The sequence below is a fragment of the Hyperolius riggenbachi genome, chromosome 8 (assembly GCF_040937935.1).
Source record: "Hyperolius riggenbachi isolate aHypRig1 chromosome 8, aHypRig1.pri, whole genome shotgun sequence".
In the NCBI taxonomy this organism is placed as follows: Eukaryota; Metazoa; Chordata; class Amphibia; order Anura; family Hyperoliidae; genus Hyperolius; species Hyperolius riggenbachi.
The window spans coordinates 77,446,847-77,471,872 of record NC_090653.1 but is presented as its reverse complement, the minus strand read 5'-3'; the positions used below and the strand labels follow the sequence as shown (position 1 = coordinate 77,471,872).

At 45.4% G+C, this 25,026-nt stretch overlaps 1 protein-coding gene across 2 annotated transcripts in view; it reads left to right on the top strand.

The window, feature by feature from the left end:
* Positions 1–25,026, top strand: part of SAE1 (SUMO1 activating enzyme subunit 1) — a 146,624-nt gene that overhangs the window by 54,619 nt on the left and 66,979 nt on the right. For both annotated transcript variants that reach the window (XM_068250728.1, XM_068250729.1), the window contains exon 6: positions 18,879–18,984. In XM_068250728.1, coding sequence (XP_068106829.1) covers positions 18,879–18,984 — 106 coding nt within the window. The remainder of the gene's footprint in view (positions 1–18,878; positions 18,985–25,026) is intronic.

The following is a 25,026-nucleotide window of genomic DNA, read 5'->3' as shown; positions in this document are numbered from 1 at the left end:
AAAAAAAGATTAATACATACCTGAGGCTTCCTCCAGCCCCATCCGCTTGGATCGCTCCCACTCCGAGCGCCCTGCAGTGCCTGCAGCTTCGATATTTGGTCCTGTTACTTCCGTCAGTCGGAGCCAGTCTGACGTAAGTGAACTGCACTGTTTGTGTATCTCTCCAGCAGCTGCTGTAGAGATAAATAGAGGGTGTGCTTCTCCTGCGTAGACTGGCTCCAACTGACGAAAGTGACGGGACCCGGTCTCCGAAGCTGCAGACAGCACAGGATGGCGGCGTGGGAGCGATCAGACCGGATGGGGCTGGAGGTAGCCTCGGGTATGTATAAATCTTTTTTTTTTTTTTTTTTTTTTTTTAAGCTCTGGTAGACTACTTAAGGACCAGGGCTTTCTGCAGTGATCGGTGCTGCGTGGGCTCTCCAGCCCGCAGCACCGATCAGGATTGAGCCTTGGCGATCAAACTTCCGCCCCTTTTTTCCCCACTAGGGGGATGTCTGATCGCCGCCGGCTGTTTGTGATCTACGGGGGGGCTCTTCAAAGCCCCCCTCCGCAGCGTTTTCGGTGCTCCATGCCTTCCCGTCACTCCCTCTCCCTCCATTGAAGGATAGGCTTCAGCCTATCATATGCCGGCGATCCCCGGCCAATCAGAGGCCGGGGATCGCCGATCTACGTCACGGCGCTGCTGCGCAGCAGCGCCGTATGATGTAAACAGCGGGGATTTCTTCCCCGCGTGTTTACATTTTGCCGGCGAGCCGCGATCGGCAGCTCTCAGGCTGTTCACGGAGACACCCTCCGTGAACTGACATGGAAAGGCCGCTCGATCCGTTTCCATGGTAAACGCCTATGGGCGTTAGCTGGTCCTTAACTTCCTTGGCGGTAACCCCGAACGTAGTTCGGGGTAAGCCGCCGGAGGGTGCCGCTCAGGCCCTGCTGGGCCGATTTGTTTAAATTTTTTTTTTTGCTGGACGCAGCTAGCACTTTGCTAGCTGCGCCAGCACACTGATCGCCGCCGCCCCGCGCACAATCGCCGATATCCGTCGCGCCACACGGCCCCCCCCCCCCCCCAGACCCCGTGCGCTGCCTGGCCAATCAGTGCCAGGCAGCGCCGAGGGGTGGCCCGGGACTCCCAATGACGTCCCGACGTCGGTGACGTCATCCCGCCCCGTCGGTGACGTCATCCCGCCCCGTCGCCATGGCGACGGGGGAAGCCCTCCAGGAAATCCCGTTCTTTGAACGGGATTTCCTGATCGGAGATCGCCGAAGGCGATCGAAGAGGGCGGGGGATGCCGCTGAGCAGCGGCTATCATGTAGCGAGCCCTGGGCTCGCTACATGATATAGGGAAAAAAAAATAAAAAAAAAACTGCTGCGCTCCCTCCTGGCGGATTTTTTTATACCGCCAGGAGGGTTAAAGAGACACTGAAGCAGAAAAAAAATTATGATATTATGATTTGTATGTGTAGTACAGCTAAGAAATAAAACATTAAGATCAGATACATCAGTTTAATTGTTTCCAGTACAGGAAGAGTTAAGAAACTCCAGTTGTTATCTCTATGCAAAAAAGCTATTAAGCTCTAGGACTTTCAAAGTCATGGAGAGGGCTGTTTTCTGACTTATATTATCTGAACTATTTACTTTTTTTCTGCCAGAGGAGAGGTCACAGACTGCTCTGAAAGACTCATTTTGAATGCTGAGTGTTGTGTAATGTGCACATATTATAGAATGATGCAATGTTAGAAAAAACACTATATACCTGAAAATAAAAATGTGAGAATATTTTCTTTGCTGCTAATCTTCTAGTAATTATTCATTTGCATGATCTTGTTTTGTTGTGAGTTTCCTGTATGTCCTACCTTGTATGTTAACCCTTTTATCTATTGTGCCGCGCTGCGTAATATGTTGGCGCTATATAAATACAATAAATAATAATAATAATAGTACACAACCAATTCACTATATCATATTTTTTTTTTTCGCTTCAGTGGTGTTTCTTTAAGTGGTTAAGGTGTTACTCCTGTTCTTATTGTAATTTCCTTGGCCTGGCTTGACTTTGGATTGCTTTCATTGATCCATGAATAGCAACCATATCCTTTTTATAGGACTCAGCTGGCAAAACCCCAGCCCCCCAAGTTGTTTTCATGTGTGACATGACGTTGTATGTCTGCTCATCCTCCATTTAGTCTTTTTTATTATTTATTTATTATCCTATTGTATGTTAAACAGTTGACATCAATTTCCATAATTGACATGTTTTATGATGTATTGATGAATGCTGTTTTTACCACTTGTGCTTTGTGTGGTAATCTGGATTTGCTCCGTGCAGGATTATGGAATGTTGTTTTTACTTTTAGATTCATGAACATTACATTTAAAAGTGAAACTCTATTTTCACTGAAGGTTTGGCAACAAACCTATATAAGGGCCAGTGCACACCAAAAACCTCTAGCAGATCTGCAAAGCGCTAGAGGTTTTTGAAGCAGATTTCAGAGTGATTCTTATTCTAGGCATGTTTAGAGACATTTTCTAAACATGCCTAGCGGTTTTTCGGAGCGTTTGTGTAGCAGATTACAAATATTGTTAAAGTAAAAGCTGTTACTGAACAGCTTCTGTAACGAAAACGCGTGGAAAACCGCCCTGATCGAGCATTTTTCAGAGCTGTTTTCCACTTTCCTATACTTTAACATTGAGGCAGAAATCTAAAAAAAATTCTGCAGCACCCGAGTTTGCGTTTGTGGAAAAAAATGAACGGCTCTGGTGTGCACCATCTCATTCACTTTCATTAGCCAAGCGGTTTTCCCCCGCAAGCGTTATAAAAAACGCTTCAGAACCGCTCTGGTGTGCACCAACCCTTAGTGCTCCTGGAGGATTTGACATTTTAATGTTTGTAAAAAGCATCTATTAACAGCCAGGTTTGAACTTCCAAAACCTGAAAAGTTGAGCCAGGGCTGTGGTGTCGGTACAAAAATCATCAGACTCCTCAGTTTATATTTTCACCGACTTTGACTCCTCTGATTTTCATATTACAGTTTTTTTGAGTGAACATATGTAACAAAAAAAGGCATTTCATCACTGCCAAAGCTTAGGAATTTTAAAGTTAGAGAAACCGAGAGCCCAATATAGTGTAGTATGTTCAGCATAAATATAGTAAAGATAATTAGTGAGAAGTGTATACTCACAAACGTGGGTTACCACATAGGCAACCACTGTATAGGCAGGTGCGGAGATTAGACCTGTCCTCACTCAGAATTAAGAAGTCGCTCTCTGTAGATGAGAAAAAGGGGTAGATCACCCCTCCACCAGGGGTGGACACGGTACAGCAAAATGTGGGGACGAACAGAATTTCAGCAGTAGCAGGAGTAGCGCCTCAGTCGCTACTCAGTCGCTATAGTCGCTGAGGCACTACTGTTGAAATTCTGTTTGTCCCCATGTTTATTGCCTGATGAAGCGGGCGTGGCCTGCGAAACGCGTTGCATTTTTGAGGTAGTATATAATAAATGTGATTACTATTATACAGACAGTCTTTCATGTCTGCTTTATGGAGGTAAGTCCACCGCTTCCTCCAAGCAAATTTTAAAGGTTTTATCCACTTTTACCCTGCTGGCGCCTCTGTTCCCCTTAGGAATTTTAAAGCTATATTAAGATGCCATCTGCTTTTGGAAACAAAACAAAGCTGCTGGCCAAGAAGCTTACACTCTACCCTGTCTACCTTCCCAGCTTGTTATTGCCAACCTGAATTCCCTGGCGCTTCGTCTCTATAGTAAGAATCACCTTGGCCTCCCATCAGCCGGGTGCTGGAGTGTAACCCTACCACCTTGTGGAAAAAGGCCTCTGCCTTTTCTATATCTGATATAGAGAAGGCCAGGGCCATTTTCTGCAAGGGGGTAGATCTATGCACTGGAACCCAGCTGATATGGAGTTCCAGTGAATTTTATTTAAACGGACAATGCAATGGGGCATTTTAACTTTTAAGCATTAGTGTAGCTCTGTTTATGTACAAAATAGATGCACTTTAAATGTAGGATATACTGTAGGTTAGCTGTTAAATAGAAATCAAAACTAGTCCTTGGTAAGAGTACTTGTAGAGGGTACAGACAGGAACAACGAACATCAATCAGGCCCCCGTCTATCTAACTCTGTGTACATCTTATACTGTCCATACAGGGTACAATAAAAATGTTCAATTTTCCAGTTTATTCAACCATAAAGATTGAATTGGAAGAAAGTCAAAAATAATTTTTTGATCAAGAGAAACAAACGATTACCGTATCCTGTCGCACACGTTGGAAAAATCTTCATATTCTATCTAACGAAATAATCGAACAAATGATGGTGAAGTTCCACTTTAAAGCTTATATGTCAATAAGTACAGGTGGAAAATAAATGGGGTAGGAGGAGTTTAATCTTATCGGAAAGTTTAACCACTTCAGCCCACAGGGTTGTTTAATTTTTGCATCTGAAAAACTTTCACCTCCCATTCCTTTGCCAATAATCACTACTCATCACAATGAATTGATCTATATCTTGTTTTTTCCGCCACCAATTAGGCTTTCTTTGAGTAATACATTTTGCTAAGAATTATTTTATTCAAAATCCATTTCAACAGGAATATTAAGAAAGAAATGGAAAAAAAATCATTTCTCAGTTTTTGGCCATTATAGTTGGAAATTAATACATGCTACTGTAATTAAAACCCATATATTTTATTTTCTTATTTGTCCTGCTTGTTACACCATTTAAATTATGTCCCTATCACAATGTATGGCGCCGATATTTTATTTGGAAATAAAGGTGCATTTTTTTCAATTTGCGTCCATCACTATTTACAAACCCATCATTAAAAAATTATATTAATATACTCCTTTGACATGCATATTTAACCACTTCTGTGCCAGGTTTTTTTTGCTGATCGGTGCTGCGTGGGCTCTCCAGCCCGCAGCACCGATCAGATAGCAGCCAGGCCGATCAGACTTCCCCCCCCCTTTTTTCCCCACTAGGGAGATGTCCTGCTGGGGGGGTCTGATCGCCGCCGGCTGCTTGCGCTTGCGGGGGGCTCTTCAAAGCCCCCCTCTGCAGCGATTCCTGGCCTCCTTCCCCTTCCCTCCCTCTCCCTCCCCCTGTGAGCGGCGCAGGACGGATTTCCGTCCTGCGCCTGATGGGATAGGCTTTAGCCTATCAGATGCCGGTGATCCCCGGCCAATCAGAGGCCGGGGATCACCGATCTCCTCTACGGCGCTGCTGCGCAGCAGCGCCGTATATATGTAAACACCGGGGAAGATCTTCCCCGTGTGTTTACATTTACCCTGCGAGCCGCGATCATCACTTGATGCTTGCAACACAAGAAGAAAAACGTAGCATGCTGGACTCTTGTAAATCCAATTCAAAATCAGAATCACGTAAAAGTGCATCAAAATCAGAAATCTGATTCGATTTTGATGCGTTTTTTTTTTTTTTTTTTTTACATGTGATTCCGATTTTTGTTGCACTAAGTCCTGCATGCTGCGTTGTTTTTCTTATTTTGCTAGCATCAAGTGAAAATCACTCCATTGGAATCGGATATCGGAATTGCAATTTGCAGTGTAAAAGAAGCCTTAGCCTGAAATGAACCTCTTTAATTTGCTCTGAATGCTCCCATTCAGATATGTCACAATTGTGTTGTCTGCCACATGGAAAGGTGGAGGTCACTGATGGCTAAGAGGGTTATCGCAGGTGGATTTTTTACTTATTATTGAAGGAATTCCAATAGATGGTAGTTACAGCTATAAGAAGTAATTCCCCTGGGTCTTTATTGTGTTAAATAGCTCCATTTATATGTAATATTGACCTTCGTCTTGTGTCATTAGGGCTGCCATGGGCGCACCTTTCCCCTCTCCTGAGTTCAGTGTCACAGCGAGGAGCCTTGTCTGGACAGGCTCTCCTCCAGGCAACTGTCAGACAAAATGAAGCTGCCTCTGTGCATCAAATAGACCTGTTGTTTGCAGATGTCAGTGTATATGTGGTGCTCAGACAGTCCGCATCCCTTATTTTTCTAAACCAACAGAGTTTGAGTCCAAAGGTCGCATTACCCTGGGGGCTGATATTAAGTAGGAACAGAGAGGTCTTTGTTATGTAGGAACTTTTGTATGGCTGGGGTTGGCCTGTCTAAACAATAGGCTGCTAAAGCTAAATCCGGTGTGAAAAAGGTAGCTTTGTAATACTCATGTTTCAGAAATTTCCCTTCCCTTGAGGATTTCTTTTTTCTTTAGGCTGGTTTATTATGAAGCTTTTCTGTGGTCTGAGCACAGCACTCCAGGCAGATGACTACTTACCTTCCAACATTACAGAGTGGGAGAGGCATGTACAGGAAGAAGGAATAGGACAGGCATAGCCAAATAGATGGGGCATAGGTGGGGTGTAGCTAAAATGAGATGGTTAGGAAGCATGCACATCCTAGCCAATTGCCATAACTTTACTATAAATGTCTTCATGTTAGGGTTTTAACAACACTGAGATCCTCAATGCTGCCCACACTTAATCACTGTGTATCATATTCTTCTATTGCATCCTCTGGAGTTACATGAACCCCCAGTATGCCCAAATCCCCCCCCCCCCACATTTTTTTTTCCGTTTATACTTGTTATCCCTTAAAGAGAACCAGAGACGAAGAATACATATACATACATACCTGGGGCTTCCTCCAGCTCCCACGCCGTCTTTCTCCACTGCCTCTATCTGCCGGTACCAGGTCCCGTCATTTTGGCCAGTCAACGCAAGTGCAGTGCGCTCCCTTCGTACTGCGCATGCATAAAGAGACGGAGGGAGTCCCTGTGGATGCGTAAAACTGCCCGCGTCCGGCGGAAGTGACGGGACCCGGTACTGGCGGATACCTTGTTTACCCGAAAATAAGACACTGTCTTATATTAATTTTTGCTCCAAAAGATGTGCTAGGGATTATTTTCAGAGGATGTCTTATTTTTGGGGGAAATACTGGTAGTTTCCCTATACAAAATGTATATACTGCATGCCAAGCTGAAACACAAGCAGCATGCACAGAGCTTGTGGTTTGCAGATATTGGCTCTCGCTTACATGAAATTGATTCTGCTGATCATGTGGGTTAAGACAGCCATACACTGGGCGATTGCCACCAGATCGACCAGCAGATAGATCTCTCTGTGATCGAATCTGATCAAAGAGGGATCTATTGGCTGCCTACACGGCAAACAGATTTTGAATCGATTTCACTATGCAATTGATTCACAATCTGTGGAGCTGCCGCTGCCGTCGCCCCCTGCATACATTACCTGATACGGCCGGTGCGAGTCCCACGGTCTCTGCTGTCTCTTCTCTGCTCTGGGCTTTAGCTTCACTTTACTTCCTGTCGGGGAAGTTTAAACAGAGGACGCTCCACTGTTAAAACTTCCCCCGACAGGAAGTAAGTGAAGCCAGCTGGAGCCCAGCGTGGAGAAGGAACTGCGGGGACACGCAACGGCGGAACAGGTAATGTATTGCCGCTAGCGTCGGTCGTCGGACATTCGAATGCCGCTATTGACGCACTCCCGACCTCGAGCGAAATTTTCTGCGCGGACAGATCGACTGGATCGATCGATTTCGGACAGAAATCTGTTGATCTGTCAGCGTTTGCGCATCGATTTCACAGCAGATTCAATCATAGTGATCGAATCTGTTGTCTATCGGCGGGAAATCGAGTAAGTGTATGGGAACCTTAAGAGTCTATTTCTTGCAGGCAGAGAACTCTGTCAGGCTCCCCAGAGCAATGATAGGATAATCTGTGTCCTGGGAAGAGGTGAAGTGCTGCTGATGCTTATCACGACAGAGCAGGAGGGCTGGCTCCAACAAAAACACAAATTGCCTGACACACATATGTTATAATTTAGGACTGTAGACCTCATCATTTAGGACTGTAGACCTCACATTATACTGCTGCTCTCCTGTATCTAGGCTTTGTATTGAGCGTGACTTGCTGGTGTCATATGGGCTTCTGCTAGGGCTTACATTCGGCGGATGGCTTATATTTCAAGCATGCTAGGAATTCCTGCTAGGGCTTATTCTCAGGGGATGTCTTACTTTAGGGGAAACACGGTAGAGGCAGCAGAGAAAGGCGGCGTGGGAGCGATCGAGGCTTATGGGGCTGGAGAAAGCCCCAGGTGCCGGTATGTATAAAATCTTTTTCCATTTTTAGGGTTCCCCTCGTCTCTTGTTCCCTTTAAATAGCCTGGTATTGAATGGGAAGGCTGAGCCTCTGGGAATGGAGCTCCACCACCTGAGAAGTACTAGCCCACCTGGTTTGACATTTGGAAACTAAGTGTGAGACAAGTGAAAATCTCTCCTCCTTCACACGTTTCTAAAATTCTCTGTCATAAGTAATTCCTCTATTTAATAAGAGGTCTCCAGATAACCTCCCACTTCCCAAAGGATTAAATATTTCCATAAGAGACAAAAGTCTTCATTATTTTTCCCCAATGTAATCTAAACCATACAAGCTGTCAAGAGTTGTAGTCTGCTTCGGATCATGGTTACATCTTTATTGAAGATGTCCAATGGCCATGCCTATGCAGTCACAACACTAAACTAAACAGAACCCTAGCATAGTATGGATAGAGAGGTGACAAAAGGATAAAAGAATCTAAAAAGTTTAAAACCTGAGGAGGCAGTGGTGGACTTGCCTCCTCCAAGCAGATACAAAAATTGCCAATGTGTTTGTCAAATACAAGTTCATTTACATACTCCGGGGAACAATGCAAAGCGTTTTGCAGGTTTGATACCGCTTCATCAGGCAGTAACAACGGAGCAATAGCATATGTGGTCAGTAGAAGAGCCAGACACCTCGTTGTTGTTGCCTGAAGAAGCGGGATCAAACCTTCGAAACTCGTTGCATTGTCCCCGGAGTATGTAAATAAACTTGTTGTATTTGACAAACACATTGGCAATTTTTGTGTCTGCTTGGAGGAGGTAAGTCCACCACTGCCTCCTCATGTTTTAAACTTTTTAGATTCTTTTATCATAGATACCTGTGAGTCTAGAAATGGATTAAACAAAGATTGCCAAACAAGTGAATAACCTGCCACTGTCAGGAATATAATCTGCCAATGGACAACATTTCAAACAATTGCCAGCTTGACCAGGCAGTCCTAAAACAAGTTTAGGAAGAAAATGTTTCTGCGCTACATTGGGGTGGCGATGCAGTTCATACAGTGGTTTGCTTTTGTTCTGATGATAGGCACTTTGCACTATGGTGCTGCTTTACTACTGGGTGGTACCAGGTACAGCTGTAATGCTAAGCTCACACCGGACCTGAACTCAGTACTTTCTCTCTGTTCTAAAAGTTAAGCAACAGCATAATAACCTTTAAAGAAAAAATTTCTTTGTTACATCTGATACAAATCCTGCAATAAATCCGAAGTTTGTCTACTTACTGCTTTCATGGGAGCAGCCTATTATCTCTCTGCCGTGGCAGTCAGCTGACACAACTGAAGGATCAAATTACAACTTGTGATTGGACACAGAAATAGACAGGCTAAACTCTCTAAATACATACAGGGTTTATTTCTTTATGGTTTCCTTCTGTCCTGTGCAAGAGTTCAGGTCCAACTGTACAGATTGGATCTACATGGGAAACGTACGAGGACATGACCCTTGCCATCCAGAAATAACATCAGGTCATGATCACGGCAGGTGGTCTCTTCTTTTTGTGGTGTTTTTGTTTTCTTGTTCAACTACATACAGTAACATTTATCGTAATACAGTTTTGACTGAAGATTAAATAAGAGGAACTGTAGTGCAAATAACATAAGGAATATAATTGCTTATTGTTTACAATATTCATTTATAGATTTAGTCAGTGTTTGCTGATTATAAAGTCTTTCCTCTAAATAATTTACATTCTGAAATATGTCACTGGTGGTGACATTTTTAGTTCTGCCAGGTGATCTGTGTGGAATGTTCGCTTACTGAGAGCTCTATGCACAGAGGGAGATATTGCTTGCTTGGCACTTGGAAAAAGCGGTCATTTCCCACAATGCAAAGAGGTTCACAGACAGCAAACTGTCAGGACCTCTTGGTCATGATGTCACGCTGTGGGAGGGGTTTCACCACATTATCAGCCATACAGACCCACCTGATGATCTATTCAAGAAAAGGAAAACTTTTCTTGTGGTAATGGGCGTATCATCAACTACTGATTGTAATTACCATAAGTTCAATCCCTGGTTAAAGTTCCTCTTTAAAGGGAACCAGATATGAACGATTCACACAAAATAAACATATCAGTTGATAGCTTGTAAAGAATAAATGCTCTACCCGATAATTTCGCCACTCTGGTGTGCCTTTTTGAGTGCTTTTTATCCATTATTGCTCCAGGAAATATCCAATATGGCCGCCGGCTCATATTCCTTCTGTTCCAGGTTATGAGGTGTTCTGGATGTGCTGTCTAGGCTATATGAGACTATAGACAAGCAGGGCTGCTGTAGGCTTTTATCTGTGTGATTTCAACTTCATATTCTGGTATGCTTTGTGGCTGCCTGTAGGAAGTGTCTCTCATAGTAATGAAACTGCATACAGTAGATAATAATGACAGGCTGCACACACAGAGCACACAGATCACACAGCCACACTTGTCTGTTAGACAGAGATTTTTCCTGCAGCAGCAGCCCCTCACATGTCATCACAGCTCTCAGTATGTAAAACATGAAATTTGAGCCAGGAGGGGGAAGGCTTGGGCTTGAAAAGACTCCACAGAAGAGTGACTCAGCTATAATGATTCCAGGTCAAACCTCGACTGAATAGTCCGATTCTTATCACAGTTGATAACAGATAGATTAGACTGAGAAGAATAAAACTAAAAGCAGGGTAGGTGTTTACTGTCATGTTCCCACTGATAAATGTAATAAAATACATGAGGGTGCTTCGTCTCTGGTTCTCTTTAAGTAGTGATACAGCCATGTGTTGGTAAACTTTGTGGGTTGTACAAACTTTTTATGACTTTTTAAAGGACGATGAGTATGTGTATTGCAACCAATTGGTTGAGGTGCAGATTTTAACTGCATAGTACAACGTATTATGCTGATTAAGTGAAATGCTGCTTACATTTGTTTAGTGATTTTCTTCTGTCGGAGTCAAAGCACTTAAGAGCTGCAGTCACTTGGTATGCTCAGTTAAGCCATCTTGGAGAGTTGGGGATTCTTGCCCAAGGACTCCTAACTGATTATGTAATGGCTCCCGCTAGGATGGTGCAATCGTTTGTTTTCTTATTCTGTTTTTAACGTAGGATGCCCATTTATTGATCTTATAAATGTAATAATACACAGCTTAATTGATAAGTGGGACACTTAATGCAAAGTCAGTTTTAGTCCTGTTTTAGTTGGTGGGCAGAAGTGAATGTCTCCATTCTTAAAGGATACTTGAGGTGACATAATGAGATAGGCAGGGGTATGTACAGTGCCTAGCACACAAATAACTATGCTGTATTCCTTTTTTTCTTTCTCTACCTGAAAGCGTTAAAGGGACACTTAAGCCAGAAAAAGAATGGGTTTTACTCACCTGGGGCTTCTACCAGCCCCCTGCAGCAGTCCTGTGCCCTCGCAGCCACTCACTAATCCTCTGGCCCTCCGCTGCCAGCTAGTTTCGTTTTTGCTGACAGGCCCGTCAGGACTGGCCACGCGTACCTTTTTCCGCATTCCTGACTGTAATTAGCGCTATCGCGGGCCGCAACGCATACAAAAATACGCGTTGCCGCATTATGAACGCATAGATATGCGGCAACGCATATTTTTGTACGCGTTGCTGCCCGCAATAGCGCTAATTGCAGTCGGGAATGCGGAAAAAAACCAAACCAGCTGGCAGCGGGGGACCAGAGGATTATTGAGTGGCTGTGAGGGCACAGGACTGCTGCAGGGGGCTGGTAGAAGCCCCAGGTGAGTAAAACTCATTTTTTTTAACTGACTGAAGGTTCACTTTAAATATCAGGTATGTAAGTAGCTGACTCAGTCCTGACTCAGACAGGAAGTGACTACAGTGTGACCCTCACTGATAAGAAATTCCAACTATAAAACACTTTCCTAGTAGAAAATGGCTTCTGAGAGCAGGAAAGAGATAAAAAGGGTAAATAGTTCATAGATTTTAGCTCTGGCATACTTCAATGAATGTGTCACTGAGCAAAAACAATAAAACAGTTAAAACTTAAAAAGTAGATTTAAACATACAATAAAACTGCAATATTTTAAAAAGTCATTTTTAGGAGATGGAAGATTGATAAAATTGTTTATTTTATTCGTTTATTTTCGCTTCAGGTGTCCTTTTAAGCCTGATGCACACTTTCAGTTATGCTTGCCCAATCACTGACCAATTTTACGACCTCCTTGTAGTATAGTCACTAGATATTGTGCAGGTACACTTTCATACTGTGTGAAGGATGTAAAATTGGTCAGTAATTGGCCAATCATAATTGAAAGTGTGTACCAGGCTTTAGACAGCTGCCTTTATTTTCCAACCTGTGTTGTTAAAGCGGACCCAAACCAAACATTTTTTTTAATTAAAAATATTTAGTTGCACCACTCTGACACATACAAAGATAAATAAACACTCCTTCAAACCTATGATCGTTTCAGTGCATGCTTTTCACCCTTCTCTTTTCATAGCTAGGATTATACTGGGGGCAGCCATTAGCAATTCCTCCATTGCCAGACACCACCTACTCCACCAATCTGCCGGAAAAATCCTGGCAATTTGAAAGGAAGGGAGGGGTTCCTCCAATAAATGTAAAATATTTTATATTTGTAATCATGCAGCTGAAAAAAGGCTGCTATTTATTATTATAATTTAGAAAATAGATTTTATTTCTGAAATCTTGTATTTTTAATTTGGGTCCACTTTAACTTGTTGACCTGCTGAGGACACCTTGCCATAGGCGGTTGCTTGGATCTACACACGACTGCTTACATATTAAACTTACAGTACTTCATCAAGGGCATATGCGCTTGGCTGGGAGTCGAGGATTATAACCCCTCATGCTCTTTGTATCTTGTTTATTACTACTACTAGTACAGATTAAGCGCAACATCGCTGTCTTTATTATGTGACCTAATGCAAAAAAATCTTCAACATACCATTCACATGGTTATTCACCTACTACTAGTATGCTCGACTGTTTTCTTCCTTTTTATCTAGATTTTTCTTTTTGGCTGCACAGCCAGTGATCCATCTATGTGCATATGTGATGTTATGAGCTTTTTGGGGTTTTGAGGGATCATTTGAAGGGATAACGAGGGTGGGGGGGATAGGTGGGGTAGAACGCTGATATGTGATTTTATGTGTTTTTGTGTTTAGTGTGCTTATCACTAGTTAATAAAGTTTTGTATTTTTTTCCCCATTCATTTTTTTGTGCTCAGTCGGGACATACCCCTCCTATCCTCTATCTCACAAATTTTCTACTATTTTTCCAACCTAGTTGTGTAGTTCTTGTCCGTGCCATTGACAGAATAGAATGTGGGTGGGATATATATATATATATATACACACACACACTTGTAAGAACACAGTCAGCAGTTTTTAGTTGTTTGTTGTTTGGTAGGCATCCCTATACTCAGTAACATGTTTTTCATATTACAAGTTGGCATCTCCAGCCACAGCTGAGTTACTAATGGCCTCCTGGTTGCTTTTTGAACTTCAGAAAGTCCACAAAGATTTCTTTAAGGTCAAACCTCAGTTTAATTGTCCCAAACAATCTTTCTTTGTAATCCATACTTACAGATTTCCCAGCAAGCTCATGGTGAACCAGAACTAGAAGTGTGTAAGGGACTGAAAGTTCTGGTTCACCATGAGCTTGTTGGGCAATCTGTAACTCTGGATGCTTCCAGTCCTACCCCATAGAGCCATATTAATCCATGACATGCACTGATAAACATCACCCAATCAGAAATAGTCTGTACGTGTGGATTAGTTTGGCTCTGTAATATTAAGCTGAAATATTGCATTCCAGTGGTTCTGGAGTTGTTTAGCCATCAGGGACAACAAAGGGAAGATTAGCATTTTCAGCAGTGATGCATTGTGGGACACCTCAGAGCTTACGCCAACCTGAATAATCACAAATACCTTCTGTTTTATGAAGACAAACTTTTGTTTCGTAATCCATTTAATTGCTATATGGGGTATGCAAAAGTGTGTTTTTTGTTTTCTGCAGTAAATTGCTCAAACAACAAGAGGAACACTTGAGAGCGCTTTATGACTTAGTTTCATGTTTGGGGTATATGTTTGTTGTTTACATACATGCAAAGGTTTAAATATGTCCTCTGTATACTAAGGATGGTAGGGATGCTAAAATATAATTTTTTCCATGTCACCCAGTCTTAATGCTAGTGATTGAACACCAGTAATGATCGCCATGACTTCCTGGCAAAGTTGGAAGTTTATAGTTGGCTGCAAATATAGATCGATTCCAGTCCCTGCCCCCCAAGCTAACGTGCGAGCAGAAAATGTGATACCTCCTCTGAATCCCTCTCTGGTCTCCATTGCTTCTGTTGGTCTTCTGTTGTCTTCTCTGTGCAGTTGTTCCTGCCATGAATTCTCTAAAAGTTGTTAAATCCAATATAAATGCGACTTCTGCCCATTCTGCTGATACCCTGCACTATGCAGTGGCTTTGATTGGCAGGGCTTTTACCCAAACCACAAAGCAGAGCCTCAAAGCAGTGGAGACTGACATTGCTGGGTGAAGTCACTTGCCTCAAAGTTGACCGCCAGGAACAAGAGTCCTAAAAGAAGAGGACCTTTGCTGGAGTAGAGCCTTCCTGGGGAGATTAGGGTCTCGTTTTCTCCCCATAGGTTAGTTTTTGGATTCACGCTTCAGTGCCTTTGACATCCATGTACTTAACCACCCTGCCGTTCTATTAAGATCGCCAGGGCGGCTGCATGAGGGTTTTTTTTAAATAAAAAAAAAACTATTTCATGCAGCCAACTGAAAGTTGGCTGCATGAAAGCCCACTAGATGGCGCTCCGGAGGCGTTCTTCTGATCGCCTCCGGCGGCCAAAAGTAACACGGAAGGCCGCAATGAGCAGCCTTCCGTGTTTGGCTTCTCCTGTCGCCATGGCGACGAGCGGAGTGACGTCATGGACGTCAGCCGCCTCCGATCCAGCCCTTAGCGCTGTCCGGAACTATTTGTTCCGGCTGCGCAGGGCTCAGGCGGCTGGGGGGACCCTCTTTCGCCGCTGCTCGCGGCGGATCGCCGCAGAGCGGCGGCGATCGGGCAGCACACGCGGCTGGCAAAGTGCCGGCTGCGTGTGCTGCTCTTTATTTCATCAAAATCGGCCCAGCAGGGCCTGAGCGGCACCCTCTGGCGGTAATGGACGAGCTGAGCTCGTCCATACCGCTAAGGTGGTTAAAGGAATACTATCGATGTATGCATTTATTTTTAAATGCTGTATGTTGTAGCACACATTAGGGTAAGTACTAGGAGCAATTTGATTCCTCACACAGCTGTTCCTCTCAGCTGTAAAATCCTCCCTCAGTTTTGGCGTCAGTGTTGGATACAAATGTATCTAATACTGAGGGCTCCCAGAGGGCTAGACCATATCTCTGCACAGGGGAGTTGCTATCAACTCCTCAGTTTATAGTCTAATCACCTTGCTAAAATAATCTTGTTTATATGGTGGTAAGGGGTTAAAGATTCTAGCAATGTGTGTTTATTATCTTTGCTTCTCTTGACTGATAAAGATACTAATAATTAGGGGTGGGACGACGAATCCGGCGAATCCACGAATCCCTCGAATATTGAGAAATATTCGAGATTCGTGGATTCGAATCCCGACGCCCTTTTTCACTTTTCGAATCCGCCGAATCCCGACGCTGCATCGCCGCATACGCCGCTCCCCCGCCCCGCTCCGCTCGCACTCATCCTCCCCCGACCTCCTCCGACCCCCCCCCCCCCCCCCGCGCCTCCTCCGTTCGACAGCATCAACTCACCTGAGCGGAGCGCAGAGCGGCAGACCTCTCGCCGACTTCCTGGTTCCCCCTAGTGACCGGCTCTTACAATGATGTCATCAGTAAGAGCCGGTCCGGCCACTAGAGGGAACAGGGAAGTATCGAAGAGGTCTGCCGCTCTGCGCTCCACGGAAAGGTGAGTAGATACTTATGCAGGGGTGAGCGGAGGAGGCACGGAGAGGGGGGTTGGCGGTGAGCGGAGGAGGCATGGGGAAGGCCCCTATACCTACCTACTCATCTACCTACCTACCCACCTACAGGCCCCTATACCTACCTACCTACCTACCTACAGGCCCCTATACCTACCTACCCACCTACAGGCCCCTATACCTACCTACCTAAAGGCTCCTATACCTACCTACCTAAAGGCCCGTATACCTACCTACAGGCCCCTATACCTACCTACCTACTCACCTGCCTACCTAAAGGCCCCTATACCTACCCACCCATCTACCTACCTACAGGCCCCCCTACCTACCTACCTACCTAAAGGCCCCTATACCTACCTACCTAAAGGCCCCTATACCTACCTACCTACCTAAAAGCCCCTACACCTACCTACCCACCTACCTAAAGGCCCCTATACCTACCTACCTACCTAAAGGCCCCTATACCTACCTACCTACAGGCCCCTACACCTACCTACCCACCTACCTAAAGGCCCCTACACCTATCTACCTAAAGGCCCCTATACCTACCCACCTACCTAAAGGCCCCTATACCTACCTAAAGGCCCCTATACCTACCTACATACCTACCTATACTTAAGGCCCTATACTCTGCTACCTATACTGAAGGTCCCTTTACCTACCTACCTAAAGGCCCCTATACCTACCTACCTACATACCTACCTATACTTAAGGCCCTATACCCTATAAACCTATACTGAAGGTCCCTTTACCTACCTACCTATACTGAAGGCCCCTATACCTAGTTAACTACCAATACTGAAGGCCCATATACCCTGCTACCTTTACTGAAGGCCCATATACCCTGCTACCTTTACTGAAGGCCCATATACCCTGCTACCTATACTGAAGGCCCATATACCCTGCTACCTATACTGAAGGCCCATATACCCTGCTACCTATACTGAAGGCCCATATACCCTGCTACCTATACTTAGGGCCCCTATACCTTGCTACCTATACTGAAGGCCCCTATACCTTGCTACCTGTACTGAAAGCTACCCATATTGAAGGCACCCATACCTAGCTAGCTATACTGAAGGCACCTTTACCTCGCTACCTAGGCCTGGGTACTTATACTGCGGGCAACTATACCATGGATCGCACAATTCTTATGTGCAGGATTCGTTAGATTCGGGATTCGAAAGGTTCGAGATATTCGAGAACCTTTTTAGATTCGGATCCGGATTCGGATTCGAAGAAATTGTGGATTCGTCCCATCCCTAATAATAATGCTAATTGTAGACAGTGGTCTGCCCCTCTCAGCAGCTTGTAAAGTGGATGCAGCCTGGAGTGAATCACCTCAAGCAGGCAGCCAGTCTGAGTGTAAACACAGAATCGTGGTATAGCTAGTTATATTCCAGCAATATTCCAGCTCATTTAGTTACTTGTTACCATCTCAGATCAGCCTATTTCTCCTCATGTCTGCTGCATGCTGTGAGTGACACAGTGAAATATATTTGTGAGCTGTGTGACAGAGTAACCAAGCAGCTCAGGGTGACCCAAACTACTATGAGCTGTGTGAGAAATGAATTTTTAGGCAGGGATAGCGAGAGAGAGACCTGGGTGAATAAATAAAGTGCCCCTAGCACTAGTGGTAATGTGTACACTAATATAGAGTATTAATAAAAAAAAGTCATTTCAAGCGATAGTATTCCTTTAAATAAAATTGGTGCTTAAAACTACCACTCCACCCCATTGTAGATATTTTGCTACATTATCCTCGTTATCACAAGGGCAAGAATTGAGAGGAAACTCCCCAACAACTCAGCCAGCCAGAAAAACTTGACCGAGGTTGGCACAGTCTCCTCTGTGTACCTAAAGCTAAAATGTAGGAAGATGCTTGTTCTAGAGCTCCCCTTTAAAGAGACACTGAAGGGGAAAAAAATTGATGTGAATTGGTTGTGTAGTATGGATAATTGCTAGAACAATAGTAGCAAAGAAAATAGTCGCATATTTTTTTTCTTCAGTTATATAGTTTTTGTTTTATAACATTGCATCATTCCGTAATATTTGCAGTTTACACACTACTCTGCATTCTAAATGATTTTACAGAGCAGGCTAGTGAACTTTTGAACTGTCCTCTGCAGAAAAAAAATACAGTGCCAGACACTTGACATAGGCTTCAGAAGACCGAGCTCTCTGTGACTTTGAAAGTCGTGGAGCTCAATGGCTCTTTTGTCTAGACAACTGGAGTTTCTTAACTCTTCTTGTACTGGAAACAATATTAGACTTATGTCACTGATCCTAATGTTTTATTTCTTAGCTGTACTACACATACAAATCATTTTATAAAAATTTTTCGCTGCAGCGTCTCTTTAAGGAGTCTTCTACCCTCCCTTGAGGAATGGGAAGTGAATTCTGGGAGGTAGTCATATAATATGATACACCAGGGCTTTTATGTCCTATTACCTAGTGCTCTGTCCAGGAATCCATCACAGCTAAAATAATTTCCACCTGAGTAAAGTTACAAAATGCATAAAAAGTATTCTGGAAAAGTAGAACACAATGTCCTCGGCAGCTGGAACACTCTGCCTCATTATCCACAAGTGACATTGCAGCGGCCCCAATCAATGTTCCTCTCGCTGTCTAAATGTTTTAAACAGCTCGAGGGGGAGGGGAACGGAAGGAGGGAGGCGGGTGTTCCAAAATGACAGTAAGTTCAACTTTTCCCTGGGAAAATATTCCCTTTGCGACTTAAAACTTCTCCGCTTTTGTCCTTGTCAGAAAATAGACTTCTGCCGCTTGAAGGACGCCTTGGAAATTGACTGGAGTAGCGAAAAAGCAAAAGCTGCGCTTAAGAAAACACCCGCTGACTTTTTCCTTTTACAAGGTAAGAACTTTATTAGGCACATTTCTAAGCTTGGTATGGAGAAAGGTAACTGCATACATGTAAAAAAGAAAGGCACAGGGGACAAAGGGTGCGAGGCATTGCCGCTACTAGAAATTCTGTAAAATTACCAATATTCTACTAATTCCAGTAGTAAAATATTGGTAATCATTACCGATATTTTACTATGTCCTAATGTAACCCTATTCTCACACTTAACTCTCCCTGTACCAATGCCCTAACCCCAAGACCTCCCTCTACCGATGCCTAGCCCTAAGACCTCCCCTCTACCGATGCCTAGCCCTAAGACCTCCCCTCTACCGATGCCTAGCCCTAAGACCTCCCCTCTACCGATGCCTAGCCCTAAGACCTCCCCTCTACCGATGCCTAGCCCTAAGACCTCCCCTCTACCGATGCCTAGCCCTAAGACCTCCCCTCTACCGATGCCTAGCCCTAAGACCTCCCCTCTACCGATGCCTAGCCCTAAGACCTCCCCTCTACCGATGCCTAGCCCTAAGACCTCCCCTCTACCGATGCCTAGCCCTAAGACCTCCCCTCTACCGATGCCTAGCCCTAAGACCTCCCCTCTACCGATGCCTAGCCCTAAGACCTCCCCTCTACCGATGCCTAGCCCTAAGACCTCCCCTCTACCGATGCCTAGCCCTAAGACCTCCCCTCTACCGATGCCTAGCCCTAAGACCTCCCCTCTACCGATGCCTAGCCCTAAGACCTCCCCTCTACCGATGCCTAGCCCTAAGACCTCCCCTCTACCGATGCCTAGCCCTAAGACCTCCCCTCTACCGGTGCCTAGCCCTAAGACCTCCCCTCTACCGATGCCTAGCCCTAAGACCTCCCCTCTACCGATGCCTAGCCCTAAGACCTCCCCTCTACCGATGCCTAGCCCTAAGACCTCCCCTCTACCGATGCCTAGCCCTAAGACCTCCCCTCTACCGATGCCTAGCCCTAAGACCTCCCCTCTACCGATGCCTAGCCCTAAGACCTCCCCTCTACCGATGCCTAGCCCTAAGACCTCCCCTCTACCGATGCCTAGCCCTAAGACCTCCCCTCTACCGATGCCTAGCCCTAAGACCTCCCCTCTACCGATGCCTAGCCCTAAGACCTCCCCTCTACCGATGCCTAGCCCTAAGACCTCCCCTCTACCGATGCCTAGCCCTAAGACCTCCCCTCTACCGATGCCTAGCCCTAAGACCTCCCCTCTACCGATGCCTAGCCCTAAGACCTCCCCTCTACCGGTGCCTAGCCCTAAGACCTCCCCTCTACCGATGCCTAGCCCTAAGACCTCCCCTCTACCGATGCCTAGCCCTAAGACCTCCCCTCTACCGATGCCTAGCCCTAAGACCTCCCCTCTACCGATGCCTAGCCCTAAGACCTCCCCTCTACCGATGCCTAGCCCTAAGACCTCCCCTCTACCGATGCCTAGCTCTAAGACCTCCCTTCTACCGATGCCTAGCCCGAAGACCTCTCCTCTACCGATGCCTAGCCCGAAGACCTCTTCTCTACCGATGCCTAGCCCTAAGACCTCTTCTCTACCGATGCCTAGCCCTAAGACCTCCCCTCTACCGATGCCTAGCCCTAAGACCTCCCCTCTACCGATGCCTAGCCCTAAGACCTCCCCTCTACCGATGCCTAGCCCTAAGACCTCCCCTCTACCGATGCCTAGCCCTAAGACCTCCCCTCTACCGATGCCTAGCCCTAAGACCTTCCCTCTACCGATGCCTAGCCCTAAGACCTTCCCTCTACCGATGCCTAGCCCTAAGACCTCCCCTCTACCGATGCCTAGCTCTAAGACCTCCCTTCTACCGATGCCTAGCCCTAAGACCTCTCCTCTACCGATGCCTAGCCCTAAGACCTCTCCTCTACCGATACCTAGCCCTAAGACCTCTCCTCTACCGATGCCTAGCCCTAAGACCTCTCCTCTACCGATGCCTAGCCCTAAGACCTCTCCTCTACCGATGCCTAGCCCTAAGACCTCTCCTCTACCGATGCCTAGCCCTAAGACCTCTCCTCTACCGATGCCTAGCCCTAAGACCTCTCCTCTACCGATGCCTAGCCCTAAGACCTCTCCTCTACCGATGCCTAGCCCTAAGACCTCTCCTCTACCGATGCCTAGCCCTAAGACCTCTCCTCTACCGATGCCTAGCCCTAAGACCTCTCCTCTACCGATGCCTAGCCCTAAGACCTCTCCTCTACCGATGCCTAGCCCTAAGACCTCTCCTCTACCGATGCCTAGCCCTAAGACCTCTCCTCTACCGATGCCTAGCCCTAAGACCTCTCCTCTACCGATGCCTAGCCCTAAGACCTCTCCTCTACCGATGCCTAGCCCTAAGACCTCCCCTCTACCGATGCCTAGCCCTAAGACCTCCCCTCTACCGATGCCTAGCCCTAAGACCTCTCCTCTACCGATGCCTAGCCCTAAGACCTCTCCTCTACCGATGCCTAGCCCTAAGACCTCTCCTCTACCGATGCCTAGCCCTAAGACCTCTCCTCTACCGATGCCTAGCCCTAAGACCTCTCCTCTACCGATGCCTAGCCCTAAGACCTCTCCCTACACATTGCCATACCCTGAGACCTCTGCTCTGTGCCTGCTATGCAATGCCGCAGTTTGCCTCAGCGTCCGCGATTCTATCGGATGCCTCTGAAAAATGCAGTGGATGGAAACTGTCCCATAGAAACGTACACATTTCTCATAGGCATTTCCACAATGCGTGTCCACATGCAATGAAAACTGGTCCTAAAGGCTCGTACACACGTCAGATTTTTCCAAACAACCGGTCGTTTGGACGTTCGAACGTCTGGTCATTTGAACGTCAAATTGGGCATGTGTACAGTCGGTCGTTCAGCTGATAAGACAGGTTCAGACAGATCCGCTTAGCGGATTGTTCAAATCCAGTCTTATCAGCTGAACGACCGACTGTACACATGTCTGATTTGACGTCCAAACGAACGGACGTTCCAATGTCCAAACGACCGGTCGTTTGAAAAAATCCGACGTGTGTATGTACCTTTAGGCTTTTGCATTGTTTTCTTCTGAACTACTTTTGTTCCGTAATTGGTTTATTTAGGTATTATGTTATAAGGTACCAGGAGTGAAAGAGAACCGTTTATGAGCATGGTCTGAATGTGAATTTCCAATCTAAAACTGCTCTGCTATGTGACCACTGTTAGACTACAAGCCCCACAGGCTGTTCAGTGCCCTGTTTAACCTCAGTACTAGTAATAGATGCTGTCTTTCTGCTGCTAAAGCTTTCTAGTAATAAAACCTGTACCTTTTTTTTCCCCCCCTTTTTTCCTTATAGCACCTTTATTGTTACACTAGCAGTGCTACTTATATATATATATATTTTGCATCTATGAATGGATGTCACACATGGTGAATAATTGCGTACCACCTGACCTTTTAACTGTGTTACTACTGGTCAATTTTATTTATGCACATGCCCTAGCAGTTATGGTTTGCAGACTTAGTCAGCCAAATTCTACCTTATAGTCATTTGGAGATCAGCAATTACTAGTGAACGTTGCCTGACTTGGTTTAAAATGTACCTGTAGGAGGATAAAATTGCACTAAAAGGATCGTTTTCTCCAGGGCTGTGGAGTTGGTCCAAAAATACTCAGACTCCTTAGCTGAAGAAACTTCCAACTGCTGGTACCCAAATAGACTCAGACTCCACAGGCCTTGCAGGGCTATGGAGTGGATACAAAATCATCCAACTCTGACTCTTCAGTTTATGAAAACTCCTCCAGATACCCCCAAATTGCTCCAACTCTTGATTTCTACTCCACTGCCCTGGTTTCCTCAATAGAGGGATGCCTCTGCAAATTCCAGAGGCTTCCCTGTCCTCCTTCACCGGCCTGTTCCAGCATTGTGTTCTACGAAAAATTGTAGACAAGCCTTTGTCGACAGCTTGCGCATGCGCAATACCAAGGACAAAATCTGGCTCTAGTTTCGGCCTTTCACCGTCATCAGGGGATACCTGATGACAGCGGAAGGCCGAAACTAGTCTGGAGGAGAGCGGGCAAACGTTGCACTGATCGCAAGTATACATTAAGTACCACACGGAGTGGGAAGTGCAATAGCCAGGAGGGTTCCTACTGGAGTAGGACCCTCTGATGTGAGTTTTTATTTGCTTGTATTTTTGGAAAAACTTTATTTGAATAAAGTGTCATTGGAGATGCTTTCCACTGAGAGAACCCCTTGTATTTTTTTCCTGTGCACTGAGCTGCATTCCTAGGTGCATAAGGAATTCGTGTGGGATCTCTGTAGGTGGAGGGAGGTTAGAGTAGCATCTTGAAGCGGACCACTTGAGCGCTGCTGTTAGACTGTCAAGGCTGCTGAAATGTCACTTCCTTGTGCCAAGTTTACTATGAGCTTGTGCTGAGAAAATATAAATCCGGGTCAATATCTCTGAACATATGAGGGATCTAATGATCATTGTAGCACACCACAGACCTCTTTTACAAGTCAGATAGCAGCAGAAAGCTGCTGCTACATATAGCGTCATACTGCTTGATTCAGTACCAATATAGCATTCCATTGTTCAGCTATCTTGCACTTGAAATGAGTCATTCTTTGATATATTTTGTTTTGTGCCGTCCCGGCCCCCCCCCCCCCCCCCCCTTTCACCCTGCATTTCATTTTGGGGAAACAGTAGAACAGGGCCAAAATTGGATTCTTTTGAGGAGGTAATCCAGAGTTGTTACTAGAACAAGTGTCCCTAGAGGAGCTTACCCAACAGTTTACTTTTTGGTGACAACCAAATCATTAAATATTGGTGCTGTCATAGGCCAGTAAGCAAAATAAAATCTACCCAGTAAAGAGACAGGCAAACAACCATGAAGGGCTTCATGGGATTATAAACTTCTCTATACTAGCTAAACAGCAACAAAAGTTTGACTGGAGAACCATTTTAATGCTTTGGCTTTTGTTTTTCTTTGAATGACTTCTCTACTATTGTTTTAGTGGCCGTAAATGTTCCTTTGCTCCACCTAATTTTTAGACGTTTGTGATGACAGACCTATTCTAAGAGCTTCTTAATAATAGGCCATATTTGTACAGCTTCCTTCCTGCTTCTGCATGTGTTTGAGGCCCACTCCACCCACATAGAGCAACTGTGCAGTGAGCGAGAGAGCCTGAGGGTGTCCGTAGTGTTCCTCTTCCTCTGCAGGGTGTGTTGTGCACCTGCTCTACTATTCTTAATTGCCCCATTCCCCTTTGACCTGCAGGAGGAGTGCAGGCCACAGTGACATTCCTCCCAGCGGTTCAGGCTTCCTGTCTGGACTCCTGCCAGCAAGTGCACACATTGTTGTTTCTAGCAGAGTACAGCTCCATTTTTAACGCGATTAGCCCAGTGCGGGAGCAGCTGCGTTGGGTCATGGTGTACGCATTTGTGTAGGTCAGTGAGATTTCTCACTTGGTTTTATGCTGAGATGGAATATTGCTACTAATCTGCTCTTGCACAGCTGTGTTTCTGTGAGTTTAGGGTGAAGTGTGTTGATGCTCTGCCTGTACACATTGCTGGCATAGTGGCTCTGCATTCCAGGGACTCTATTACTTTATCCCTGTCAACACAGTAACATTGGATCTTATATTTAGTTGTGTTTGCATTCTCATGGCTTTAAAAATATATTGCTTGTAAGACAAGTGCTCCAAACTACTATGAACTAGAGCACCTACCACATTCCCAATTGCCGACGCAATGTGCTCACGTGTTTCAGTGCGGGAGCGTGCGTTTGCTTTTTTGCCAGCATTTGAGGCCATTGTGATGCACACATTATTTGAGCGAGATGCGTACAGATTAGGGATGGGCTAAAGAATGGCCCCGGCGCTTGTCATCGAAATTAGGAGTACAACTTGCTGACTGCGGCAGAGAGTGGGGTTACCTTACTCATGTCGCCGACTACAGCTGGTGCAGTGCTCAGTGCGTTCCAATACGGTCACATCACTCCCACGTTTTTTCCTTCCGGGTTTGAAGGTGAAAGCATTGGAGTGACGTGACCATGATGGCACGCAACGTGCACACATCC